The 24,781-nt window shown below is 31.9% G+C and overlaps 1 protein-coding gene across 1 annotated transcript in view; it reads left to right on the top strand.

Moving 5' to 3' along the window:
- Positions 1 to 24,781, top strand: part of LOC123705060 (neuronal PAS domain-containing protein 2-like) — a 66,031-nt gene that overhangs the window by 4,387 nt on the left and 36,863 nt on the right. Inside the window, exon 2 of the mRNA XM_045653632.1 lies at positions 18,517 to 18,689. Within this exon, the coding sequence (XP_045509588.1) occupies positions 18,517 to 18,689 (173 nt within the window). The remainder of the gene's footprint in view (positions 1 to 18,516; positions 18,690 to 24,781) is intronic.

Raw genomic sequence — 24,781 nt, 5'->3', positions numbered from 1 at the left:
AAGCGAATATATTATTTTACATCTTTTTTCTTTCTCTATCAAAATTTATGGTAAATCTTTTCAATAAACAAAGACTATATGTGTTATCTTTACACCCATGCATATTTACATAAAGAATTATGATTAAAAAGTTAAAATAGAACTACAACTTTAAGTGTACTACTTCAAGTGTAAGTTCATCTTATACATTAATGAGATTCTTAACTTAATCACCACTTCGCACTCAGCACTGAAAAGCTTCAGCTTAGTATCTCTCGTTTCAACCGATAATATTTGAATGTTATAGCTATTCATTGATAAACATATGTACTTATGTTATTTTCGCAGGTCATTTTGAAACAACATCAATAAAATCTATAATTATTTAATTTAACACGAGATAAATAAATTGTTTATTTAACTCGGTCATGATTTAGCTTTAAAGTTTTGAAAGAAATTAAAAAAGTCGGTTGATTATTTTTTTAAACTATTGCATAGCTTCTATCGCGGGCCTTGAGCGCGGGGACCGAATCGAGAAATTCCGTAACGAAAAAACCTCACGCTCCTCCGACGGTCGGAGGTGTGGCTTGAAGGCATGCTATGCAATAGCCTTTTAAGCTATTGCATAGCTTCTATCGCGGGCCCTGAGCGCGGGGACCGAATCCAGAAATTCCGTAACGAAAAACCTCACGCTCCACACTCCGACGGGCGGAGGTGTGGCTTGAAGGCATAGCATGCAATAGCTTTACCGCGGCAGTGCCCGAGTGACACACGTCTTTTTTTATTTTAATCGTAATAAACAAACAAACAATATTCAAATATTTCCTCTTTATAATATTAGTAATATTATAAACCTTCATATAAACATCGTATTCCTAAAACAATGCATAATCTATTTGTTTTCAATCCCATTGCTTTTAGCTTTAATATTATATTAATGAATAATCCATATTTATCCTAAAAACCTTATTATCCCTCTATTTGTTTGTAAAATAAACACATTAATATAATTAAATTACGTCCACCTTCGCTACAAATATAATAAATAGAACCAGTGAAGCTAAGTAATTTCTGGAATTCTGCGCAGTTCCACGAAGAAGTAATGATACGAAGTATAACTTGGATTTTATTTATTTTTAATTAAAAAATTGTGAGAAAAAGCTAAGCTGTTAATTTTTTAGTCTGATAAAGGGTTGAAATGATATTCCCGTTTCTCGAATAACATGCCAGACTCCACTCGCCGCTAGCGTTTTTCCATAGCTTTTCCACAGACTCCAAAAAAAAGTAACAACTCGCGACCCCAACAAACATTTGTTTTGAACATAATATGATTGACTTGTGATTGTATCGACCTATTTTACGTTCGCATTGACGTGTTTTATTACGAGAACTACATTCGTTATACAGTTGTAAGTTTTACAAAAAAATTTTCAAACTTCGTAAAGGGGAATTTTAAATTTTACTATAATATCCTTAAATGAATTAATCTATATTAATAGTTCGTTCATTTCTATGAATGTACGATTAGATAACATTCAATCATAACTTTTGTCATTCCTCATTTTCAAAACGGTTTCGTAATTACTTTAGGTACAATAGGTATATTTAGTGGCCCCAAATCCGTTTTAGGTATTTATCGACATGCGGTCACGCCTATAGGTCAAGTAAAGGAGGAGCCGCGCCTGCTTTCTTGCCTCCTGCTTACGTCCTGTAATCCTCCTTTTTAAGTAACGCTTTACCTTGAAGCACTCAGCTTATCTTGCATGTATTATCCTCATTGAATATATTTATTGGATGTAGTCACATAAAATTAAAGTTTCAATCACCCACTACCCGGGCTTTATTTATATTTGAATTTGACAATTTCGTTAGCCTAAACTATTCAGCTATATCATCGAAAAATTATAACAGTATTATCGTTAATCACAATATACGTTACAAATATACACACTCGCCGCATAGTACCTACCCAGTAGTCGCTGAGAACTCGCTTCGCTTGCTTAACAATAATTGTCAAGGGAACTAACCTTGGCTCACCGGATACGAGTAAACAATTTCGGTAACTAGATATGGAGTGTCAATTTCGCATTCCAGTTCGTTATTGGACCCTTAATATTTCTGACGGAGGTCGCGGTGCTTTCTTGCAGTTCATTGCCCGGTAGAAAATCTAGTCTACATGTGAGACAAAATTTATTTAGAAATTAAAGACTTTTTAACGGATTTTAAACGCGATTTATTCATTATATTATTTTCCTAGAAAATACTATGACAAAATTTATCTTAAAATCTACATCTATGACGGCTTCGAAATAATCTTAAGTGCTGTCAAAAGGAAATGCTCTTAAATCCGTGATGTTTTAACAGAAAATATTATTGTTTTATCATACGAATTCCTATATCAGCTATATCGCTACTCAAAAAGCGCGCTCCAAATCGCTACTCAAGAAGTGCGTTCCACATCGCTACTCAAAAAGCGCGCTCCAAATCGCTACTCAAAAAGTGCGCTCCACATCGCTACTCTAAAACCGCGCTTCAAATCGCTACTCAAAGCGCTCCAAATCGCTACTCAAAAAGCGCGCTCCAAATCGCTACTCAAAAAGCGCGCTCCAAATCGCTACTCAAAAAGTGCGCATTTTATCTTATTTTATTGTTTTCATTAGTCGTTAGTCCTAGAATATCGTTCTTTTAAAAACGTTTACAAAATCGCCACACTGTTAGAATTTGGATAATATGTCCTAAAATATTCAATGTCGCTAGCGAGTTTTCATTTGTAAATAATTGAAAACTTGCATATTAAATACGGTCAACTATAACTATTCAATACGTTACGTTTTATTATAATTAACAAAAACAGTCACCTGAAGCAAATGTAGTAATAAATATCAAGAATAATAACAATATGTACCTGCATGCGCCTCACTAATGTTTTCGCGGATAGCAGATACCGTTCACGAGGGCTTTTGCTTGAATAAACACGCGTCGTTACGTGCGTGAAAATATTTCAGCACCCCTGAGTTTTTGAATGCTTTTTAATGCTATATTTGTATGTGCATTCGTAAACCATGTAAACCCTGATTTTATTTCCGATTTATTGACATGTTTCTACTAGTGCATAGTCCTTAATAATATTGTTCATTTAAACAGACTTACAGCTGAATAAATAACTTTAATATTTTTTTTTATTTCTAACAACAAATTATTGTGATTTTGTATAGACATAACAAGATAACGTGATCGTTAATTAATTCTAGAAATCTATCATTTAGTTCATTTAAAATATTTTGATTGCAAAGTAACGGAATATTTCATTGGCTTCCAATCCTAATTTGTAATTTTCATCGTAAGCCTGAATACTGCGTGGGTCTAGGTCTGCGTTTCAATAGTTAATTGAAGGAAAGCAAATATACTAGGTAATTATATGGTAAGGTCTCCTTGGAGAATCACAATAATATGACCTTTCACGGAAATTTCACAAATCACTTATGTATTGTTTGTATGACATATGATACATGATGACCTAATAGAAATGTTGAATTTTTTACGAAGTAATTTATTCTAGTAGGTAAGTGTCAATAAATGCAGAAATCGTTCTTCAATAGAATCGATTTAAGCAAATCTTTGCAATGTGCATTGCTTCCTTATGTCGATTTTTTTAGACATAAGAAGAGTACTTACCATAACACATAATAATATTATTATACAAAATACTGTACAAAAAAATGTCTCAAACAAAATTATATTATGTAAGATACTTTCTACCAGCGAAAGATTCATAAAAAAGCCGTTATAACCAACCTATGCAGTTAAAAATTCACCTCGATACAGGAGATAAAATCTTCGCACACGCCAGACATAATCCAGACGTTGACGCATCCTTTTGTAAACGATGTCAAAGGTTCAAACTAGTCTACGGTTCAGATTTATATCACATCAAATTCATGTCGCTAGGTACACAAGTTCACATATTTTTAGCCGTCTGGTCGTCTAGATATTTTCGTTAAGACCTAAAAGACAGCTGATAGGAACATGTCAAACTAGACGAGTCCATTATCTCACTCGAAATAAACTTGCAAATGTTAAATCTGTGGCCTGTTAGAATAGGTATATTTATATTCTTGAACTTGGTCGCTCCATTTTAAGCAGGATTAAGCCAAAGTATAAGACATGAAGACAGTTCTATATTCGAAGCACTTCATGATATGACCTTTGCATATTGCATACCACGGTTTGACTTGTACGAATATAGATTGCTTAGTATTTAAATTGACGCTAGACTATTTTGTAAATTGGTTACTAATGAGTTATGGCTATGAGTAAGGTTGTAACTTAAAAAATCTTTTTAAAATAACGAACTATATTTATAAACAAAAGGATTCTTTACAATAAATTACTATAGAAATATTATTTCATTTTCAACTGTAAAATCAGCACCAACAATAATTAAGCGTGACTTTTAATTTGTTTGAGAAAACGATAAAACTTATTTTTACTTTGAATGTAGGTATCGATATCCTCTGATTACAGTAGTATTGAAATATTATTGGAATTATAATAACAATAAACTCGAATAAAAACCATCCAGTTAGTTGCTTTTTTGTTGCAATTAATACATGCGAATATGATGTGGTTCTTTGGGAAAATACATACAAAAGCTATCATTTAATGTGGCTGTGGTATGTTGTACTTGTTAGAGGTTTTGCAAATATACATCTTATATCTAACTTCTACCATCATACCATGATTCTTCTAACGCCATCACTTTTCGTGTTAACCACCTGACATTCTATAAAAATTTGCTTCCTACCGGGTAGATAGATTCGCTCTTTTAAGGTAGGCTCTACCCTATATTAAGAGCGCTCTTTTATAGTAGGCTCTACTCTATAGTAGAGCGCATTTATACTGTTTTATACATAACGAATCACTTTTGACACCGTGCTAGAAAATAAGAAAACAATTTAATTACTCAATCAAAGTAGTAATCAGAAAATATTTTCTTTTCATTTCACTATGTTCCTTATGCTGTGAAATAAATATAACATGTTACAATTATGCCGTTGCGAACGCTGTATTGATATTATGCAAGTAAAAATATTATGAATTGATTATAATGGCTTTGTAAGAGTAGTTCTTTCATTTGTAAGTTTTGTGTGAAAAAAAAAGTTTTGATGGTTAATTATATGCCTGTGAATGATTGGTTACGGTGTTTAATTGCATGAATTTTACATACCTTTGCTCTTTTATTTGATGATCATCGACTGACTATAATACATACCTACTAATTTTATTCTTTAGTATGGTGATGCTCATTATTATTATTTTTTTTGATTAATTAAATATTGATGTTATGGCATAATATAAAAAGCGAAGTCAATTATAGATTTAAAAAAATCGTCTTTATTTAATACATTTTTAAACAAATTCCTATCTCTGGATTTAAAAGGATAAGTCGCTTATTAATAAAACCCAACTTCCATAAAACTTAGAGCATGTATTGAACATATAACTTATAATTTACGTTTATTTTAATTGGCAGAGATGCGTATAACAATTTACATTAAAAGGTTAATTGGTGTGTCTTTCAATTAAATATTTCAATGTTTCACCACCATTAAGTGGTTTTTGTTTCATTTAACAAAGATTATGAACGATTAAATATGTATTGTATATACATTATTATAAAACATGTTGACACACTAAAATATAATTTAGAAAACATATGAATTTTAGGATTATTAAAAAAAACTTTTTAGATGGTGTTAAGGACATTTCATTCAAGAATATAAATATCCCTGGCAGGGTTACCAGGTGTTGGCAGTTCGAACCGACGTCTATTAGGATTTAAACCCAGTAGTATTCCATTTTAAACATTTTAAACATTAAGAACATTTTTCAAAAACAATGGTTACTCGATTAGGCTTATAAATTACACGAGCATAATTTTAAGTACCTACAACCTTTAATTGGAAGACGAGATTTATTTTTTTAGAAATTGGTGGCACAGTGGCGTCTTTTTTCTTTTTCAATAAAATATTTGTGCTGCAAGCGTGCATCTAGCGAGATGAATATTCACATGGCAGGTATGTTATGGTGGCTCCACATTAGTGCCGTGAATTCACACCGTTAACGACATTATTCGAGTCCGAGTTGGTGTTCGTTTTGGTTTTAACTTGCCACAATATTTAGTCTTCGTTGTTCCATAAGATAATCATATTTATAGATAACATGTATACATGTTGAACTCCCTAGAAATTGGTTCACATTTGCCGCAAGGCTTGCCTAGGCCTATCCTTTGTTCAGGACCTAAGGGGCTGTTATTGAGGTGTGTTATTCAATACTAACATACTACGTCACACGTCAATCCAGATGTTTGATCAGAGGCTATGAAATTGCAAATGTCTATAGAAATCTGTTCATTGTTCATGTGTCCAGATAGAATATTAGATATCATTTAATAACTAGATTTTACTTAGGAGATACTAGTTATATATTCATTCTTTACTTTTAATAAAGCAAATATATTATATGCAGGTATATATTGTGTTTATACTTCAATTGGAAAATTTTAATGAGTGAAATAATTATCGCATATGAAAACAAACGTTTACCAAAAATCCATTGAATCACACCCACGACCTTCTCGATATTCCAAAAAAACCTTTTATGTTCGTGACAAAAGGGTTTTTTGGAAATTTACTTGAAAAACAACCGTTCTTGTTGATTCCAGCAATTACTGAGAGTTAACTACGGCAACATTAGTTAGACATTTAGTTATTTTTATCAGCAAGCCAACGCACTCTTGTGATTCACCACCTATATTCTGTATCATAACATCTAGATTCTAGATAATTCGAAAGATGTTTGCTATTCTGGAATATTCCAATTCCGTAACATTAAATAATATTATCATACACATTTCTCTTAGCGAAAGTTTTTACACCTCATTCTATAATGCAACTTGGCGATCAGTCGCTGTAATAGATTTTAATGGCGAATGGCACGCTATATTTAGTTTTGGCATCACACCGGCGCTCTTTACGTTGGTGCATTATACTAAGTACTATTCCTAATTATGTTGTGCGAAAAAAATTATAAACGAGCTTAGTGCATCTTAATTACAAGAGCACGTGTATCTTTGATCTTTTGACCGGTGTATGGTATTATTATGTTTTTGTTTATCGGGGCAAAGGCGAGGGGCAGAGCTTACATATTCGCGAGGTTATCTGTATTTGTCAATACTCTCTTCTCTTTCTCTTTCACAAATTTGCTTCGTTGCAGCTTAGTAACGGTTGGGCGGACACTCAATTATTATTTGACAGTAAAATCGAGCATGCGGAATGTGCATATAATTGTAGGTGCCACGTCGCGTTCTGCTCAACATCATTCATTTCAATATAAAGGGGTTGTGTAGAGGTTTTAGGTTTGAGTATTTACATAGGGTTTATGTACTGCAAGTAGGTACGGGAAATATTTTCAGATGTAATGACTGGAAAAATTATTTAACACTCGCTTTAAAAATAAATAGAATTAATTCAATGATGTAATAGCGAAATTTTCCAAAAACACTGATAATATATTTTTCCTGATATGTATATCAGTAGATTTTTAAAATTCTTCAATTGGCTAATGATTTATTACTCTAGGGTTGTGAATAATTAACTGTGTTAATTGTAGTGAACAAGACGACACCTGTCTGTCTAACAATGATTTATAAATCGAGTTTGTGAAATTGAAAAAGAAACAGTTCTTTACAATTGTATAAATAAGGCATAAATCATAAAAATCAATCAAAGCTAGAAAAGGAAAAGATGCACAAAAATCTATAAATGTACATTTTACAATCCAAATAAATAAAATGACAACTAAATACTAAATCGGATATTCGGAATAATCAATCAATCACAGTTCTGTATGGAGTAAATAAATATCCGATACATTTGTATCATAAAGAAAGGTAAACAAAAATACCATCAAAGCTTTGGCTAGCATGCGGAGTACACATGGACCAAATCATTTAAAAGCGTTGCTTGCTTTTATTTTATACTTTTGAGTGTATGAGTATTTGCTTTATGTTATAAAAAACTTTTGTGCCTTTTTCAATATCGACCGTGTGACGCTTTGATCACTTAATTTCTGCATATTATACTCGAATGCGTTTAATTAAATTAATTAGTTGAATTTTTAAATTGCGTATTAAAATTTTTCAAATAATCATGTTAATTTTATTCGATGAAAGACTCAACATAATCAATCCCAATTATTGTTTTAAAATAATATAAGCGCAATAAAATTGTCGTTATGTCAATCCAAAGTATAATAAAACCTTTAATAAAATCCAGATCAACGGAATAAATTTTCCATACTACAATATACATATTATTTATTCTGATACTGTAGCCCGAGATATCTGGTTACATTCAATAATGAAGTTTCCTCTAGTAATAATACTGAAAATGAAATGATGCTCTCTTTTACAAGAGAGAATAAAATTTAATTTCATTTGTATCATTGTAATGATCGACTCAAATTTGTATAATGAGTGGCATATAAATTTAATTCATCCATCCCTTCAATTCCTTTCTTGTGCCAAGTTTGTATGTAGAATTACTTTGAAGCGATCGCCGCCAGTTGTTCTTAGTTTTAGTTTATTTGCATGTTATAAATTATATCTTTATTAGTAAATGAATATTATAATATGTACAATGTATTGAAGATAGTTCTTTTTTACGTTACGTAACGTTTTACGTTGTAGGAATCCAATATGAAATTGGACTATGGCTGAATAACTGGATTTGATGTTCAAATGAAAGAGCGTGGTTTTGCATGGGTAGATATTCAGTTTCACTGCATATAGTCGTAGACTCTTTCAGGGTATTTTGTGCTTTATTGTATATCCTACATTTGATAAGTCTATAGGTTTAACATAAACTAAAGCTTATCATAATAAACCAAATTTGGCATTCCCGATTGTTCTAGAAAGAATTTTATGAAACCGTCCATGGACATCGAAAGATATTTCACACGTGTATATTTTACGTCGTTATATTTGTGTTTTCAATTCGATCGACCATTTATTAAATTTTATATGGCTCGTACCTCCGGCCCCGTAACATTGTATGGAGGAGATAATTTCTAAAATAGACTAAGGCGTCATGATGTCTCCACAAATCGATAAAGGTCTTCTAAACATTAATTATCGCATGTTTTATAGTCTTGTGATTATCACTGTGTTTATTTCAAAACAACATTGGAATCAAGTAGGAATGTTTTCGTTTCCATCATATATGTAATTAATACTTGACACTGTGGACAGATTAATTATAATTATTCATTTAATTTAATTGCTTTTAGTGAAGTTAGGTAATTATTTTTTGATTAATTATAACTGGGTTGCATTTATTACCAATTAGCCTTTAGAGGTGTTCGCTATCTCTATGTAAATATCATGTCGTCATATTTCTGCAGGCTAAGGTATATTCAGAATATGAAAGCGTGATAGGACAATAAATACAAAAAATAATAATAAATAAATATTGGATGTCACTTAGCGCTATAATTTACATTTTATTTCACTGTCATACTGTTAAGGCTTATAGATGGAAACTTAATTATACATAGTCATAACGTCTAATTTGATGATTAATATTCTAAATTATACGCAAAAGTATCGAGAGTATGAACGTTTTCATTGAATCAGTTTCAACATGACAACAACAGCTATGCATAATTGTTTATTCACTTCACTAAAAATGTTTTTAAACCTAGGCAATCCCACACGTCTCTGACGAACAAGTTTTCAAAATTGTAGGCTTCAAAATAAAACAGTTTATCAATACCTTTAAGCAATTGAAAAAAAGTGTTATTACATAATGTTTATTATGTACGCTGATTTACAAGCGCTAAGCATATATCGCGGAAAATTTGCATGTAACATATTATAGATAATATTTAGCACTTAAAGTCACCTTATAATAAATGGCAATTATTTCACTGTAAATGGCTTTTCACTTTTCGCTACACGTGACCTTCTAATAATAATATTTTATTGCAATAAACAAATGACGTACGTTCGGTACTTAACGATACGGATGCGTGTAACATAATATTGAAATAAAACTCCATTTTAAGTAAAAGAATTCTTTTTTAAACGTTGCTAACCCTCTCTATAAACGTTAATGTTCAAAATTGTACCTAGCATACCATTAAAAATAATTCATTTCATTGATAATTATTTTATTCAATCTCGATTTATATAGTAAGTTCTTCTGTAACTTTCTACTAACTAGCCTCAGAATACCCTGGATATCAAAGCTTTGTATCATATATTGCCTTTTGGGATTGTAAGATATCGAATACCCAGTTGCAGCTCCCTCTGGTTGGCAATTAATATCCTGTCTATATAGCGTTATTATGAATCACACCACATCAAACTTCATACACGTATAAATCAAGCGTATGGATACCGGAGGGTGATTGTTCAAGCTCGTAATCTAAGAACCATCGCGTGGCAGATATTGATTCGTCAAATGCATATGCTGCATAGTCAGTGAAAATGTTGAGGATAAAATCGTGATAAAATTAAACATTTTTCAAAACTGGGCAAAATTTAATTGCACCAACCGGAAGTCTTTCAAAGAAAAAAAACCCATCATAATCGTTTCACCCATTTGAAATATCTGTGATAATAAACAAAAAAAAAATAGAGTCGATTTCAATCCTCCTTTTTTATAAGTCTGTTGAAAAATTAACACAATGTTATTGATTTTTAACCGACTTCAAAAAAGGGAGGAGGTTATCAATTCGGCCGGTAAGTTTTTTTTTATGTATGTACACCGATTACTCCGAGGTTTCTGAACCGATTTACGTGATTCTTTTTTTGTTCGATGCGGGATGGTGTCGAATTGGTCCCATAAAAATTTTATTCGGATAGGCCCAGTAGTTTTTATTTTATGAGCATTTTTGTCTGTATTTGTAAATGTTGCAAGTGCAAGTTTGAAGTCGGTTGTTTTTAACGCAGTTATCACTTGTAATCCTAATAAATTACAAACAATGCCTTTCTTTTGTATTTTATCGTTATTTTGTCCTAATTTTTGTTTGTGCAATAAAGTGTTATAAATAAATAAGTAAATTGTTAAATTCCATTGTAATGTGTACACAACAACAATCGGCTATCAACGAACCATCAAACAACATGACTGTTTATTTCCATTGCAAGCTAAACAAACGTGGGAGCGTGTCAAATTGAATATTACATGAATTTTAGCGCCAAATTTCTATTCGGTAGGAATTTACTAGAACTATAACATAATATTAATTATTTACCTTATCTCTATTTTAGAAATTATTACAATGTACAATATAAGTACTATTTTAAGTGGAGACAATATGTTGTTGAATACAGTTTATTAGAGTCGTCGTTGAACCGTTGCAATTAGAGTTTCGCCCCAATCAAGCTCTTGCTAATTATTCCGCTAGATGGCGCCAAACAAACATCAATTCAGTATAGAAATGTGCAGTAATAATCTAAGCTTTGTACATAATATAATAATTTATACAACTAATATTATGATAAAAGAGCTATTATAGAGTTTCTTGTATCGCTCTACTTTGTAGAGACTGCTTTTCAATCCGATAGTAAATAATTTCTATGAAATGTGACGATTCAAAAGCGCTTCTAGAAGTAGTCTAGTTGAATATATGTTTGAGTTTAAGCTTTATAAAGAAGATTGCAAATAAAACGTAGAAATAACAAATTTTAAGAAATGTATAAAAAAAAATATAAATTTTAAACGAACTGGAAGTCAGATTTATTTCCTTTATTATTAACGTTGTTTTGTAATTTAATTAACAAATGGACGGGTTATATTAACGATTTGACCGTTTTTAAATACCTTGAAATAAAAGTATCTTGTTACTATAATATACCTACACATATTGATATGATTTCAACATAATTATCACACTATGTAAGCAACATCGTCTAGCTATAGCATAATATTCAATTACACAAAATACCTGAATCGAATTCCCTTTCTATCGATCCGGCTCACGGTCATAAATTAGTTTTGCCTGAACGGTTCATAATAAAAAAAATTTCACAAAATCGGATCACATGCGTCATGCACTCAAAATCAGACAAAGCTAAAAGCTCTAAATTTATCCCGCTCACTCAATTAGTAAAATTGAATTCGCATGCAATACCTAGTTCCTAGTACGCACTCGAATGCCTCCATGGTACAGTGGATATCGCGAACGTAGAACTGAGGGATCCTAGGTTCGAAAAAAGTCTTCGTCTGGCCGGAAATAGAAGGCTAATCACCTACTTATCCCTAAAAGAAAATCGATCATTGAAACAGATGTATAAAATGCATCTACCCCACACCCCACTAGAGGACACGGGGTTTCCCTAATATCTATACTGATGATAGCTGAATACGATAGTTCATAGACACTCACTACATATTGTTATAACAGCTGACCTTACACAATAGATATTCGCGTTAGCAACACGCCTGAATAATATATTTATACAAACACTAGCACAATGGCACGCACACATGCAAAGGTTATGTGAGTCTCGTCACAATGTGGGCACCTGATATCTACAGATTGTTACGCTTGTTACGTGATAATTTATAGAACTGAGAATGGACAAGTGTACTGTATAGAAACAAAGATGATATACCCATTTTTTGATTTGGATTTGGATGTATTATGGTGCAAGAGTAAATAGATAGAGTATCTATGTCCACTGCACTTTAGAGCAATTGCATTTAAGATGAATATTTGGAAAGGTGCAACCACATATTATTTCGTTGAAATTGTTTTGTAAGGCGTCACCGTTAAAATGATAGGAGCGATAAATATGTCTTAAAATAGTACATACAGTGTAGAATGCCTCTTCATCATCATTCAGTGTCTATTAATAAATTGCAATACTATTCATCCACAAATAACGTTTAATACATTATCTACATTAGGTATAAACTTCGTCGTCGCAGTTTAAGTGAAGTAAGTAAGTACTTTAGTCAAATTTTTTATCGTAATCAATGTCTAAAGTATCAATAAGAAGGACGTTATAGTATTAAAAGTGTGAAGTTAAAAATACTTTTCAAAAATACCTAAAACTTTGAATAAAGGAAAACGTTATAGGATTTGAACGGGGTATAGAATCAACCTCGTTCAAATCCTATAACGTTTTTCCTTACAGTTGATTGAATACTGATATTCCTACCTGTGTAAATCGAACTGTTTCATTGCGCTCCCCAAAAAAAATTTAGTTGTTATATTTGTAGCGTATTCGGTATTTCTACCTTTACACACGTGGAACAATTGTCACTCTATCTACTGAAAATCGGCTTAAATTGGCTGGCGATACAACCATGTACGTACAAGCCCATACTACGTTCAAAAGGGTATTAATTGCAATATCCTCGCATTATCTGTATAACATTCGTTCGGCGTGTAGGGCGCGCTTCTGAATTGCAGGGGATTTAACAATAGATTTCGCATTTTGATTGTTCATACTCTCAGTAACGTGCTAACGAGTTGCGTAGGATTAATTGTAAATGTCTGCAATGTTCCATATAATACATGTGTAACAGACTATAACAATGTTTAAAAATTGCTATAAGAAAAATTCTTAGTATTCTTTTCATTTGCAATTGTATGCTATTAGGTGCTATTTGTGTACATAATTCCTTCATTTGTTCATAACAAGGTAGTGGGACAACAATATATTTTATTTAAGCATTCTTCAAAACACACCACGCACATCGTACAAATGCATGTTATAAAAAATTCTAATTTAGAATACCTATTGAAATAAAGACGAACATATTATAGTTTAATATCAGACTACGTATATCTAAGTTTTTACAAACTTGGATGACCCGATAATCAAACAACTTATTCATTAAAACAACTATATTAATTACATTGTATTATTCTAAAAACAGTGATACCTATTATCTATATTTACGTTATGGTACCTGAAAGAACCAAATACAGAACCCCCTATTCATAAATGCGCCACAACCAAAAATACTATCCTAAATATTATCCTCAAAACGATACACTCAACTACCATACAACTGTAAACTGCGGAAAATCTCATATCATCGAATTTATTCGATCACGTCGCCCACTCGCAGCGCAATCTCAGATTCAACAAGTGTCTGTAGTGTAGACTGTAGATTGGAGTAGAGTTTAATGTGACACCCCGTTTGCTCGACAGTTTGGATATCCAGATAGAGGATAAATCAGGGATAGTACAAGAAAGAAAGATAGATTAGAAATATACAATTTAAGTAAGTAGTTAAAGATTGTAATAGCCCATACCTCAGCCCATACCAACTGTCCATACATACATTAATTAAATCGATTTTTGATATAATGAGCTGATCTATGTAATTTATATGGAAAAGAAAGTCAGGTAAAAATACAAGTTTTATCTAAAAAATAGGTGAAGTTGGAATTTCCATTAATCAATTCCAAATATACCTCTATATCCTATTAGATGAAACGAAAACTGTAAAAAAAAAATAGTTACAAAAAAACTTCCCGGACAGAGACGGCCGGGCGTGCGCTAGTGCCATCTAAGTAGCTACCGACGCGCAAGTAGGCCCTAGTTTCATCTTCCCTCAATAATGTTTCTATAACAAAGACTACATTGTAAGTAGATTCTTTGTGATCTAAAGGTCTTTGTTTATTGTTTATAAAACCTTTGCAGCTTCTTCGTCTTAAATTACAAACACATTATCTTACAACCATTAGCTTTTCGACGAGACGTTAGCGATACTTTTCAGTTCTTGGAATCATTAAATCTTGCACATATTGTTTTTCTTGCATTTGTTACTTCCTTTAATTAATTGTAAAGTTGTTTACTGTAAAATAATAACAATGGAATATTTTTATATAAAATTAAATGATGTGAAATAAATACATTTTATAAAAAATATTAATTGTTGCATTAATAAAGTTTACGTGATAAACAATTATTGCCATATTCAGTTATTAAATGTGAAGTTACGGTATGTTACCAACCATGAAATCGATATGATTTTCAGCCATGAATCCCGTTATTTTTTGTTTATTTGCTATTTTTTAGCGCTGCAACAAAACTAATACCCATATAACAGATTTTTGGTGTGTCAAATCTTCTTCAAAAATATATCAACAAAACGCTTCTGGCTTCAAAACTAATTGTTCGTCTACCTACATTTTATTATCTATTTAAACTTACTGCTACTAGCACAAGGCACACTGCATTTTTATTACGATGAATATATGAGAAAATCGTAATTAATATAATTTTCATAAAAACGCGTTAAAAATCTTTAAAGGACGTTTGAAGCAAACAATGAAATTCAGAGAAAAATTTAATAAGCGTACCCTTTGAGTCCATATAAAAATATATAGGTGCTGACGTAAATAAAGGAAAATATTAATTCTTCAAGAGACACTTTTAGCAAAGTAGGACAACAGAATATTTCTACAAGTATTATGAAATATTTATTTTCTATGTCGTAAAACAGTTTCAGTACGAGTATTAAAACAACCAACAAACAACAAACTAAAAAAGTCTATAATATGAGTATCCAAAAACTTTTTTTTATATCTTATAACTAGGTGTCGTATAATAACTTCATGCAACAGACATTCATTCCGTTTGCATATCTACGAAAGTGGCTTTCTTAAATAATACTAATCCACCTTTAATTACAAACAAGTCCCGCAAAGCAAACAGGAAATTCATCAATATTAGCAATACAATATCGATACGTAATCGTCAAAGCCTCCAATTTTCATTGAGTTTCATTCTCTACCAACCCTATTAGTTTGTTGATCCTGTGTCCAATATTTAAGCTGATGTAACATGGAATTACCCAGTCTATGATATTACGTTAGTTCGAGACATTTCATGCTTGAATCGTTTCAAAATTTGTGTGGTAATTTCGGAATTATGAGCATGGATACGCTATTAATATGTTTCATGTTCAAGCAAATGTGGAAATAGTTTATGATTTCATATTAATAAAAATCACAAAAAGATTTTTAGAAAAGGGAAAAAAATCTGGCTCTTTATTAATAAAATTATAGCAATATTAACGAAGCCAGAATAATTTTTGTATTTTTAATACGTATTGCTAAAAATTAGTATTGCTTATTGCTTATTACTAGTTAATATGAGAATATTACCGTGTAGCGCTGAACCACACGTTGTCGGCTAGCAACTTTTATTAAAAGTTAAGTGGGACTTGTAATTGATATTATATTCTTGGTATATATTGTGTACTCGGAAAAATATCGTAGGTAGTATTTTTACGAAACAACTCAGGGCTGCTTAGTATGTAATTAAGCAACCCTGACAAACAAAATACTACCGTAATATTGTTAGGTATAAAACATATATAATAAATATAATAAATCTGTAGAAGGGTCATTTCTGTACATTGAAAATATTGAAAAAATAAATAGCAGGGGGGGGTGTTACTGGATCGATACCAAACCCAAATATGTGATAAAAAAATTTCGACATTTGAAAGACATCACGTGAAAACTAACGGTTCGATTTCGATGAAACTTGGTATAATTATACCTTATTATCCTGGAAGTAAAATAGGATACTTTTTATCCCGGAAAAATACGTAGAAAAAAATATGTATTAATCTTAATTTTTCAGTTTTATCCATAGACGTTGTTCTGTAGAACCGCGAACACACGTTGCGTATTATTATAGGCCTAGCCGTATTGGCCTTTCAAATACTTAACCTAGCAGTTAAGGTTATATATCAATTATCAATGTAATCAGTAGTAAATTCTCAAACGTAACTTTAAGAAAACTTTTCGGAAAATATTCTATAATAAGTGGTGTGTAATTCGGCGAAACGGTCCGAGGAAAAGTAGATAGTGCCCGTCACGCGTCGTTTTGTTCGTCATGGCAGACACAGTATCGTGCGCCCAGATTCAGCAACTTCAGTACGAGAGACTTGTCTCTGTAAAGACTTATATACAAGTGTAAGCTTGATAAATCAACATGTTGAACATACTCTCATAAAACCAATATGACATCACAAATCCTTATTAACCGACTTCAAAAAAAGGAGGAGGTTATCAATTCGGCCGGTATTTTTTTTATGTATGTACACCGACCGATTACTCCGAGGTTTCTGAACCGATTTACGTGATTCTGTTTTGTTCGATGCGGGATGGTGTCGAATTGGTCCTATAAAAATTTTATTTGGATAGGCCCAGTAGTTTTTATTTTATGAGCATTTTTGTATGTATTTGTAAATGTTGCAAGTGCAAGTTTGAAGTCGGTTGTTTTTAACGCAGTTATCACTTGTAATCCTAATAAGTTACAAACAATGCCTTTCTTTTGTATTTTATTGCAAGCAATTTTAAGTGCAAGTTTGAACTTTTGAAGTCGGTTGTTTTTAACGCTTGTTCGTTTCCTTCACGTGCGTGCAACGTGTATGTGTCCAGTAGGTACATAACCATGTAAACGAGAAAACTTTAATATTTCCAGCATTCCAGGAAAAAGCTCGATTGTAATTTAAACTGTTCTTTGTAGGTTGTCAAACGGAACTTTGTAGGTTCTGTCCGAGATTATTTCATTCGTGTAAGTTGTAACTTATCAACTGCATGTTTGGTATATTTTAATTTTTTACTCTGTAGTAAAATAATATAACGAATATGTTTCTAATCTTGTATATGTTTCTGTGTGAAAAAAGAATAGGATTTTCATTGACCTGAAAGCGACAATGTATTTTGTGTCAAAAAGGCTTCGGCTTTTTTCACATCTGTATCGGGAATTACAACGCAAGGCGATCAATAGTTGCGCTGAAATTGCATATAGGCGTTCAAATTACTAATATTTCGCTAAATTTAGCTGAAATACCAGTTCGTATTACATGATGTTTAGCAATAGATCACGTATAACATGCAATTAGCTGTAACAAGAGGCTTTTTGCTACAAACTCCTAATTGTTATGCTAACCGAAAATAAATCGAATATTCGGTGTTTTAGTTGCAACTTCTCCAGTTTGTTTTATACGTCAATGTACCATTTAATTATAGATATTGTTTATAATGTATTTCCATTTGGAATAATTGTTGAATTTACATAAACGAGTGTCTGGTTGCATAGCTGATTTATGTATAAATCTCACGTGTTAATTAAAAGAAAATACGTTTTAAACTCGTTTTAAATTGTATAACGTTCTCTCGTACAGCCTTATTATTTTACCATACTTGTTAAATATTGTTTACGCAAACCAAAATTTCGTATTTTACTAAATAAATGTTGTTTTTTATAATTTAAAATAGGAGAGGTTTTTTATTTTATATGTTGATATTAATATTATATACCTATTTTTATTAATTTGTATATATTATATAACAGCACTTCTTTGGGAATGTCAACCAAAGTTTAAAATATTATAAATTAGATCTGGATATGCATTTAGGGGTATACATATTAAAAATATATTAAATAGAAAAACGATTATCCTATTTCACACCAACCTATCTTTCCAGGGACAGTCCCCGCGAGATGCGGAACAAAGCAGAGAAGCAGAGGCGGGACAAAATGAACGAGTCCATAGCCCACCTGGCGACCATTGTGCCGCCCGTGGCCATACCAGCCAGAAAGATTGACAAAATCAGCAAGCTGAGACTCACGGCTCACTACCTGCGCTCACACCAATACGGTTAGTTTTCTTTCCACAGAGCGAGCAAAGCAGCAGGGAGCAGTGGTCTCCAACGCTAATACCTCTCATCTCCGGTCTTCATCAGTCTGGTATTGAAAAATTATAGTAATGTAAAAAATCACTAGAAGTTTTGCCAAAACGGGAGCTATCAAGGGTAGCTGAGTGAGTTTGGAGGTGATATTATTTAATGTCGCACATTAAAAAACATTATGTCACTAAACAACAATATTTTCACTAAAATTAAATGAATAATTATCTTTATTAGCTGTCACCCTGAAAATCATTGTAGCAGAAGAATTTTATCAATAAAATAGTAGACATTAATTATGTGGAAGCTTCTACAATACTAATTACATTGTTAGTTTACGTAATGTTTTTTCTTGTTTAATAAAGAAAAACATGCCTTTCTAGTTTCATTTCATTTGTAAACAAGCTCTAGGTTACTTAGTTTCTGCTTTACTACCCTTTCTTTTCGTATTGTACTGCATTACAGCGTCAAATGGAAAAAAAATTGTTTGAGAAAAACATTCCTTTCAATAGAATTATTATTTAAAGTGGAATGTTGTTATAAAACGTGATAAAACAGATTTAGATCTACGTATCTCACATTATTACGTACAAAGCCAGGTTTACAGAAGAAAATTAAAGGTTTCAACAAGCTATTGAAATCAATTTCCTCACAAGTTTCCAACATTTACATAGCGATTTATGGAACTTTGCTTTCACGGCGCAAATCCAAGCTTTGAAGGAAATATAGCCCTTAGGGTAATGGTATACACTCCGCAGAGGAAACTGCCAATGAATGGTACTCGATGGATGCTTTCCGCATTCGCCACTAAGATAAACCAAACCCCTACATTGAAATTTAGGCTGCCAAATGCAACGTGCTAAACGCGGTGTAACGACATTGACCTTCATTAGTTCAACACAGACAGTGATGTACTATGGATTATCCACTTACGAGCACCGGCTTAGAGTTTGACTCGAATGCATTTGTATTTCACATCATTATCGATGTTAGCGAGGAAGCTTCGCTGAAGTTACACGTGTATGAATATAACTTTTATACATGCGATTCGCTGGAATACATATATGCGAACTTAATAATCTGCTTGCAATGTAAATTGAATACTGGAAAATGAAAGAGAGTCTTGCTTCCGAAATATTCCATTACGTTATAGTAAAACTAGTTTTCGAAATTCCAGCTATTCGATAAAATGTTTTCGAATGGAAATACGTTTTTCGGTATTTCAATCAAATAGTAAAAACTATTTTTTAATTAAAATAATTGATTGTGTGAATACTAAAGAGAAAACTTCGGAAAACTACTAAAGCTTACCGTGAACTATTGAATGCTGTATGTAATTCAATAGATTTCGTTATACAATCCTACACTATAATCACTATGAGAGTTATTATCTGTTGCTGTACGCTAGGTGCTTCTGTGTATTACGTACGAGGATTATTATAATATCATCCGATATGTTAGCGATTAGCTTTGCGCTAGAACCACATATAATTGTAAGCGCTGTATTAATTGGAAGTGCTATGCTTCAATCGATCCTTCAAAGGGATATTCAATAGCAAAATGGTATATTATTATCATATTGCTTGTTTATCTTTAATCCTCTTTGAGCGTCATTAGTGATGTTTTTATGAGGCGCGGGGTGGTTCCACCTTGTACAAAGGGTGTAGGTCGGTCAATCTCCACGATTGAAAACATATTTTGCGATGTACATTGTATTTTTTCTAGCGTCTGGGTGGGGGTGGGGTGTTTACAACGAGACTAGATATGTTATTGTTTACAATAAATACTATAATGCAGGATGTTTATCAAATCTCTAATTGCCACGGTCTAATGATTTTCTTGTAAAATATCCTTATATTTTACTACCACGCATTTAATAAAATCCTTTCAAATATTAATCAAGGTGCGCTCTATTATAGTAGCGAATACGCGAAGCGCTCTATTATAGTAGCGTATTCGCTACTATAAAATTTGATTGAAAAAGAGACAAAAAAAATATATAATATATTTGTATTGCTAATCGACAGCAACGAACATCCTTAGAAGTAGGTATCCATAGCTCAGTAGTATAAAAAAGTTAAAAATTTGGAGCATTAATATCATTGCCTGCAAGTTCTAAGAAAAATTATTCGGTAATGTGATGGTTTTATTTTCTGTAAAATTATTCGTTAAAAATCTTACTTTTTTATTGGCAACCAACATTTTTCTAGACTCTAGATAGCTCTTTTATATAAAAGTGTTAAATAAAACTCAAATATAAAAATCTAACAATGAATATGGTAATCAATTAATATAAATCATTAAACACTTCGTGCCTTAAAGGTGCTTAAAGCGAGTACTTGTGCACTCGATATGCATTTCACATATTTTACTAATCGATACCTGACATACATGCAGAACATACAAAGAGGCTTTACCTTACAAGTTCTCGACAAGATTCTAACGCTAAAACATAAGAAACAAATTAATGTAACAGACCATAGCCTGTTTCATACATTGTTTAACGATGTATTACGCGCCAATTGTAGCCTCGTCGTGTCGACTTCGTGATACGAATCAAATATAATATATGTAAATAAATATAAATGTCACAGTAATAATTACAATGATAAACACTTGAGTATATATAGGGATGATTGCATTATTATTTAAAGTAAATTAATGTATTTAAATTAATTCGTTTAGACCGAGAAACTACACGCAAAAGAGAAGTTTTAAAAGCCTCCTTTTTTCATAATTATTACATTTGGGTTTAGTTATGAATATTAGGTAATATATAATTATTGTTCTTCTTATTTTCTGTCGCTTCACCCTACTTGACCAGAAGTATTACGTATCATTGTTAAATGTATTGAACAGCATACGTTAAAGTTTATTAATTTATCTCAGTAATGGTAAATCATTTTCTGTAAGCAAATTATTTTAAAAATACCTCTTTCACAACTTATTAACTTGAAACGGTATCATAATCCAATTTGACATATTATATGGATATGCAGTAAGTAGAGTACTAGTTTATTGAGTTAAAATTCGCTACGAAAAAAGTACCTACGTTAATTCATGTTTGCAATATATAAAGCCTGCACATTAAAGACACTACGCTCTTATTATTAATACTAGGATAGAAACAAATTTAAGAAATAATCACAGATACTAGGTTTATTGTTAATAGATTATAGTGCGCACGATATTTGATCGATATCTCTACATTTTAAAATTTTCCGATTTTTAAGCCATTGCATAGCTTCTATCGCGGGCCTTGAGCGCGGGGACCGAATCGAGAAATTCCGTAACGAAGAAATCTCACGGTCCCCACTCCGACTGGCTTGAAGGCATGCTATGCAACAGCTTTACCGCGGCAGTCCCCGAGTGCCACACGTCTTTTTTATTAGATAAACAATTCACTTTACAGTATGTGTTATAATGGCTGAATTCCAGTTTAATTCATAATTTGTAGTTAAATGCGTATTTTCCTATTAAATTTTAATTAAGTATAGCAAATTTTAATCATAATTTTATTGTGTTAATCCATATATTTCCAGAAATTTAATGTATTTGCTGTTGAAAATATTATTTATTTTATACGGTATTAAAATCCACGTAATTTGGTTAATACAGTTTATCAGAATTTCAAATAAGTGAGTATCAAAATAGCAATCATTTTTATAGTTAAAAAGAATAGGTACGTTGAATACATGAAATATTTCGGTTCTTTGTGAATTTTATACGGAAATCAAGTAAAAATTTTAATGAGATTCTGGGAATACGCATGCTTAAGTCTTCATTTTAATTAAAACGATATTAATGAGTAAAAATATAATATGTATGTCTTTTGAAACATGTCGTTATAACCTATCTACAGTCACGTTTATGGCATGGGATATTAAACATAGTAAATATCCTTTACTATTATTAAAATAACAATTGCGGGAATCAGCTAGTGCTAGGAGGAGCATTACATCTAAAATGCAAAAAGATTTCCAATATCTTTGAATAAAATAATATCTACTGGGAATCAGAATTTCCCGTTAAGAGGCCTACACCACCGAAACTAGCGCCACCGAACATTTTATTTTTTTACTCCTTATCCAGATCAAATTTAAAAAATCTAGCTCGGTACTTTGCTAGTATATTACTTGTAGTATTTTTGGTATTACTTTTCACTATTCTAACTGTTCATTATTCTAGAGAACTTTTGATTACCGCCAAAAGTGGCCACTTTTGGCGGTAATCAAAAGTTCTCCTAATTTACCGAATGCAAAATAATGAAAAGTAATACCAAAAATACTACAAGTAATATACTAGCAAAGTACCGAGCTAGATTTTTTAAATTTGATCTGGTTTAGGAGTAAAAAAATAAAATGTTGGGGGGGCGCTAGTTTCGGTGGTGTAGTCGCCTTAAATACTAAATAGCTTACGGGGCTTTCAAGATTTCTTTCAGATATTTTTCTTAGAATTTGTCGCGCACTTACGACTTACAGTTCGTAGGTTATATATTTGATCTACTATCTCTTTGAATAAAATAGCTTTATTCAATTTCATTTGATTATTTTGTGCACAGATTTATTAATTATTACATATTAAGAGTAATATCGAAATTTAATGATGAAATAATTCGTATTATTTTTACAAAGGACAGTAAAACTCTCTATTTAATATACTTCCGAATAATAAAGCTGTTTCTTTGTCTTGTACTGGCCTAATCTTATTATATACTAGCTGTTGCCCGCGACTTCGTCCACGATTAGGTCGTTTTTCGTCATTCGTAGTTTAAAAAAAAATACGTGACAATTTATTTTAAAATGTTCTTAATTATAGTCTCTTATAAATTTAACTACATTAAAATTGAACACTGATAAGAACATCTTAAAATCTGAAGAAAACATGAATGAATGTGATTTAAATTCTACATTACTTAGTAGTTAGTATCAAATTGTAATCTAAATTAAATGTAGATTAATTGTTATTAAATGTAAATTAAATGAAAATTAACAGTTTGAGCACACCATTATAGAACATGTACCTAAGTACATATTAAATTACGTTAGTTTACATAGTAACTTTACTAAAAACACCATGACTATCTTTCGCGCTCGGTACCACAAACTAAGCATGTTTGTCTTAGATGTTTGTGGTACGTGGCCCGCATCACTTGACCCCCCGCGAGTTCCCCTCCGTTGCTATGCGAAAATACATTCGTCGCCCTACTGTAGGAAAAATTGTAATACTGTGGCCTGTGCGTTATAACACGTCCAGGGAGTTCCTGAGTGCCGATATCACCAGCTTGAGGAAAAGCTTCTAATGTCGATTTAAAACTGCATACACACGAATGAACCTGTTCTAAAATTGTGAAATGAGTTCAGTTTTAAATTTGAGAAATATTGATTTCTTGTACTCCACTATTCGTTGTAGTCGAATACAAAATATATTTAAACAAACTTAGGTTGGCCTTCAGGCAAAAGAGATCCTATCAAAAGGTAAACTTGACCGTGTATCTTAAAACTTAAAAGTAAGCATGAACAGACCTTCTGATAATTATTGAGCACCAAAGGATCATCAAAGGTTCCGGTGTATCTTCAAACGAAAGCCGACTCCTTACTACACTTTAAAGCATTACAAAAAGAACATACTACGTTAATATCGCCTTTAGAGAAGATGATCTGTAATCAATTGTGTGAGCAAACCCACTTTTATATTTGTCAGACTACACCACCGAATTCGTAGATTGTTTACCTCAAGTCATTTAAGACTATGACGAAATCTGTCTGCAGTAAGACGGGCCTCTCGCTATTCGTACGTTTCCAGAGACCGAATAGTTTCAATTCTTAATCTTTCATTAAACAAACTTATTAATCGTTCTTGTCGAATCGAATATTACAATTATATGAAATTGTAATATTCGCGTCCCTACTCTATTCATTGCTTATGCTCATGTTCATCTTCAAGAGATCGAATAATATTATGATGCACCCTATCATTTGTCAAACGGTCTTCATATTGAGTAAAGTTTCAGATTCTCGAGATAAAATATGACTGTCGTGATCAGTAGTGAGACGTAATTCCC

This window comes from Colias croceus, chromosome Z (genome assembly GCF_905220415.1).
Source record: "Colias croceus chromosome Z, ilColCroc2.1".
Classification (NCBI taxonomy): Eukaryota; Metazoa; Arthropoda; class Insecta; order Lepidoptera; family Pieridae; genus Colias; species Colias croceus.
The sequence above is the reverse complement of the archived record's forward strand: the minus strand, read 5'-3'. Positions and strand labels throughout refer to the sequence as shown.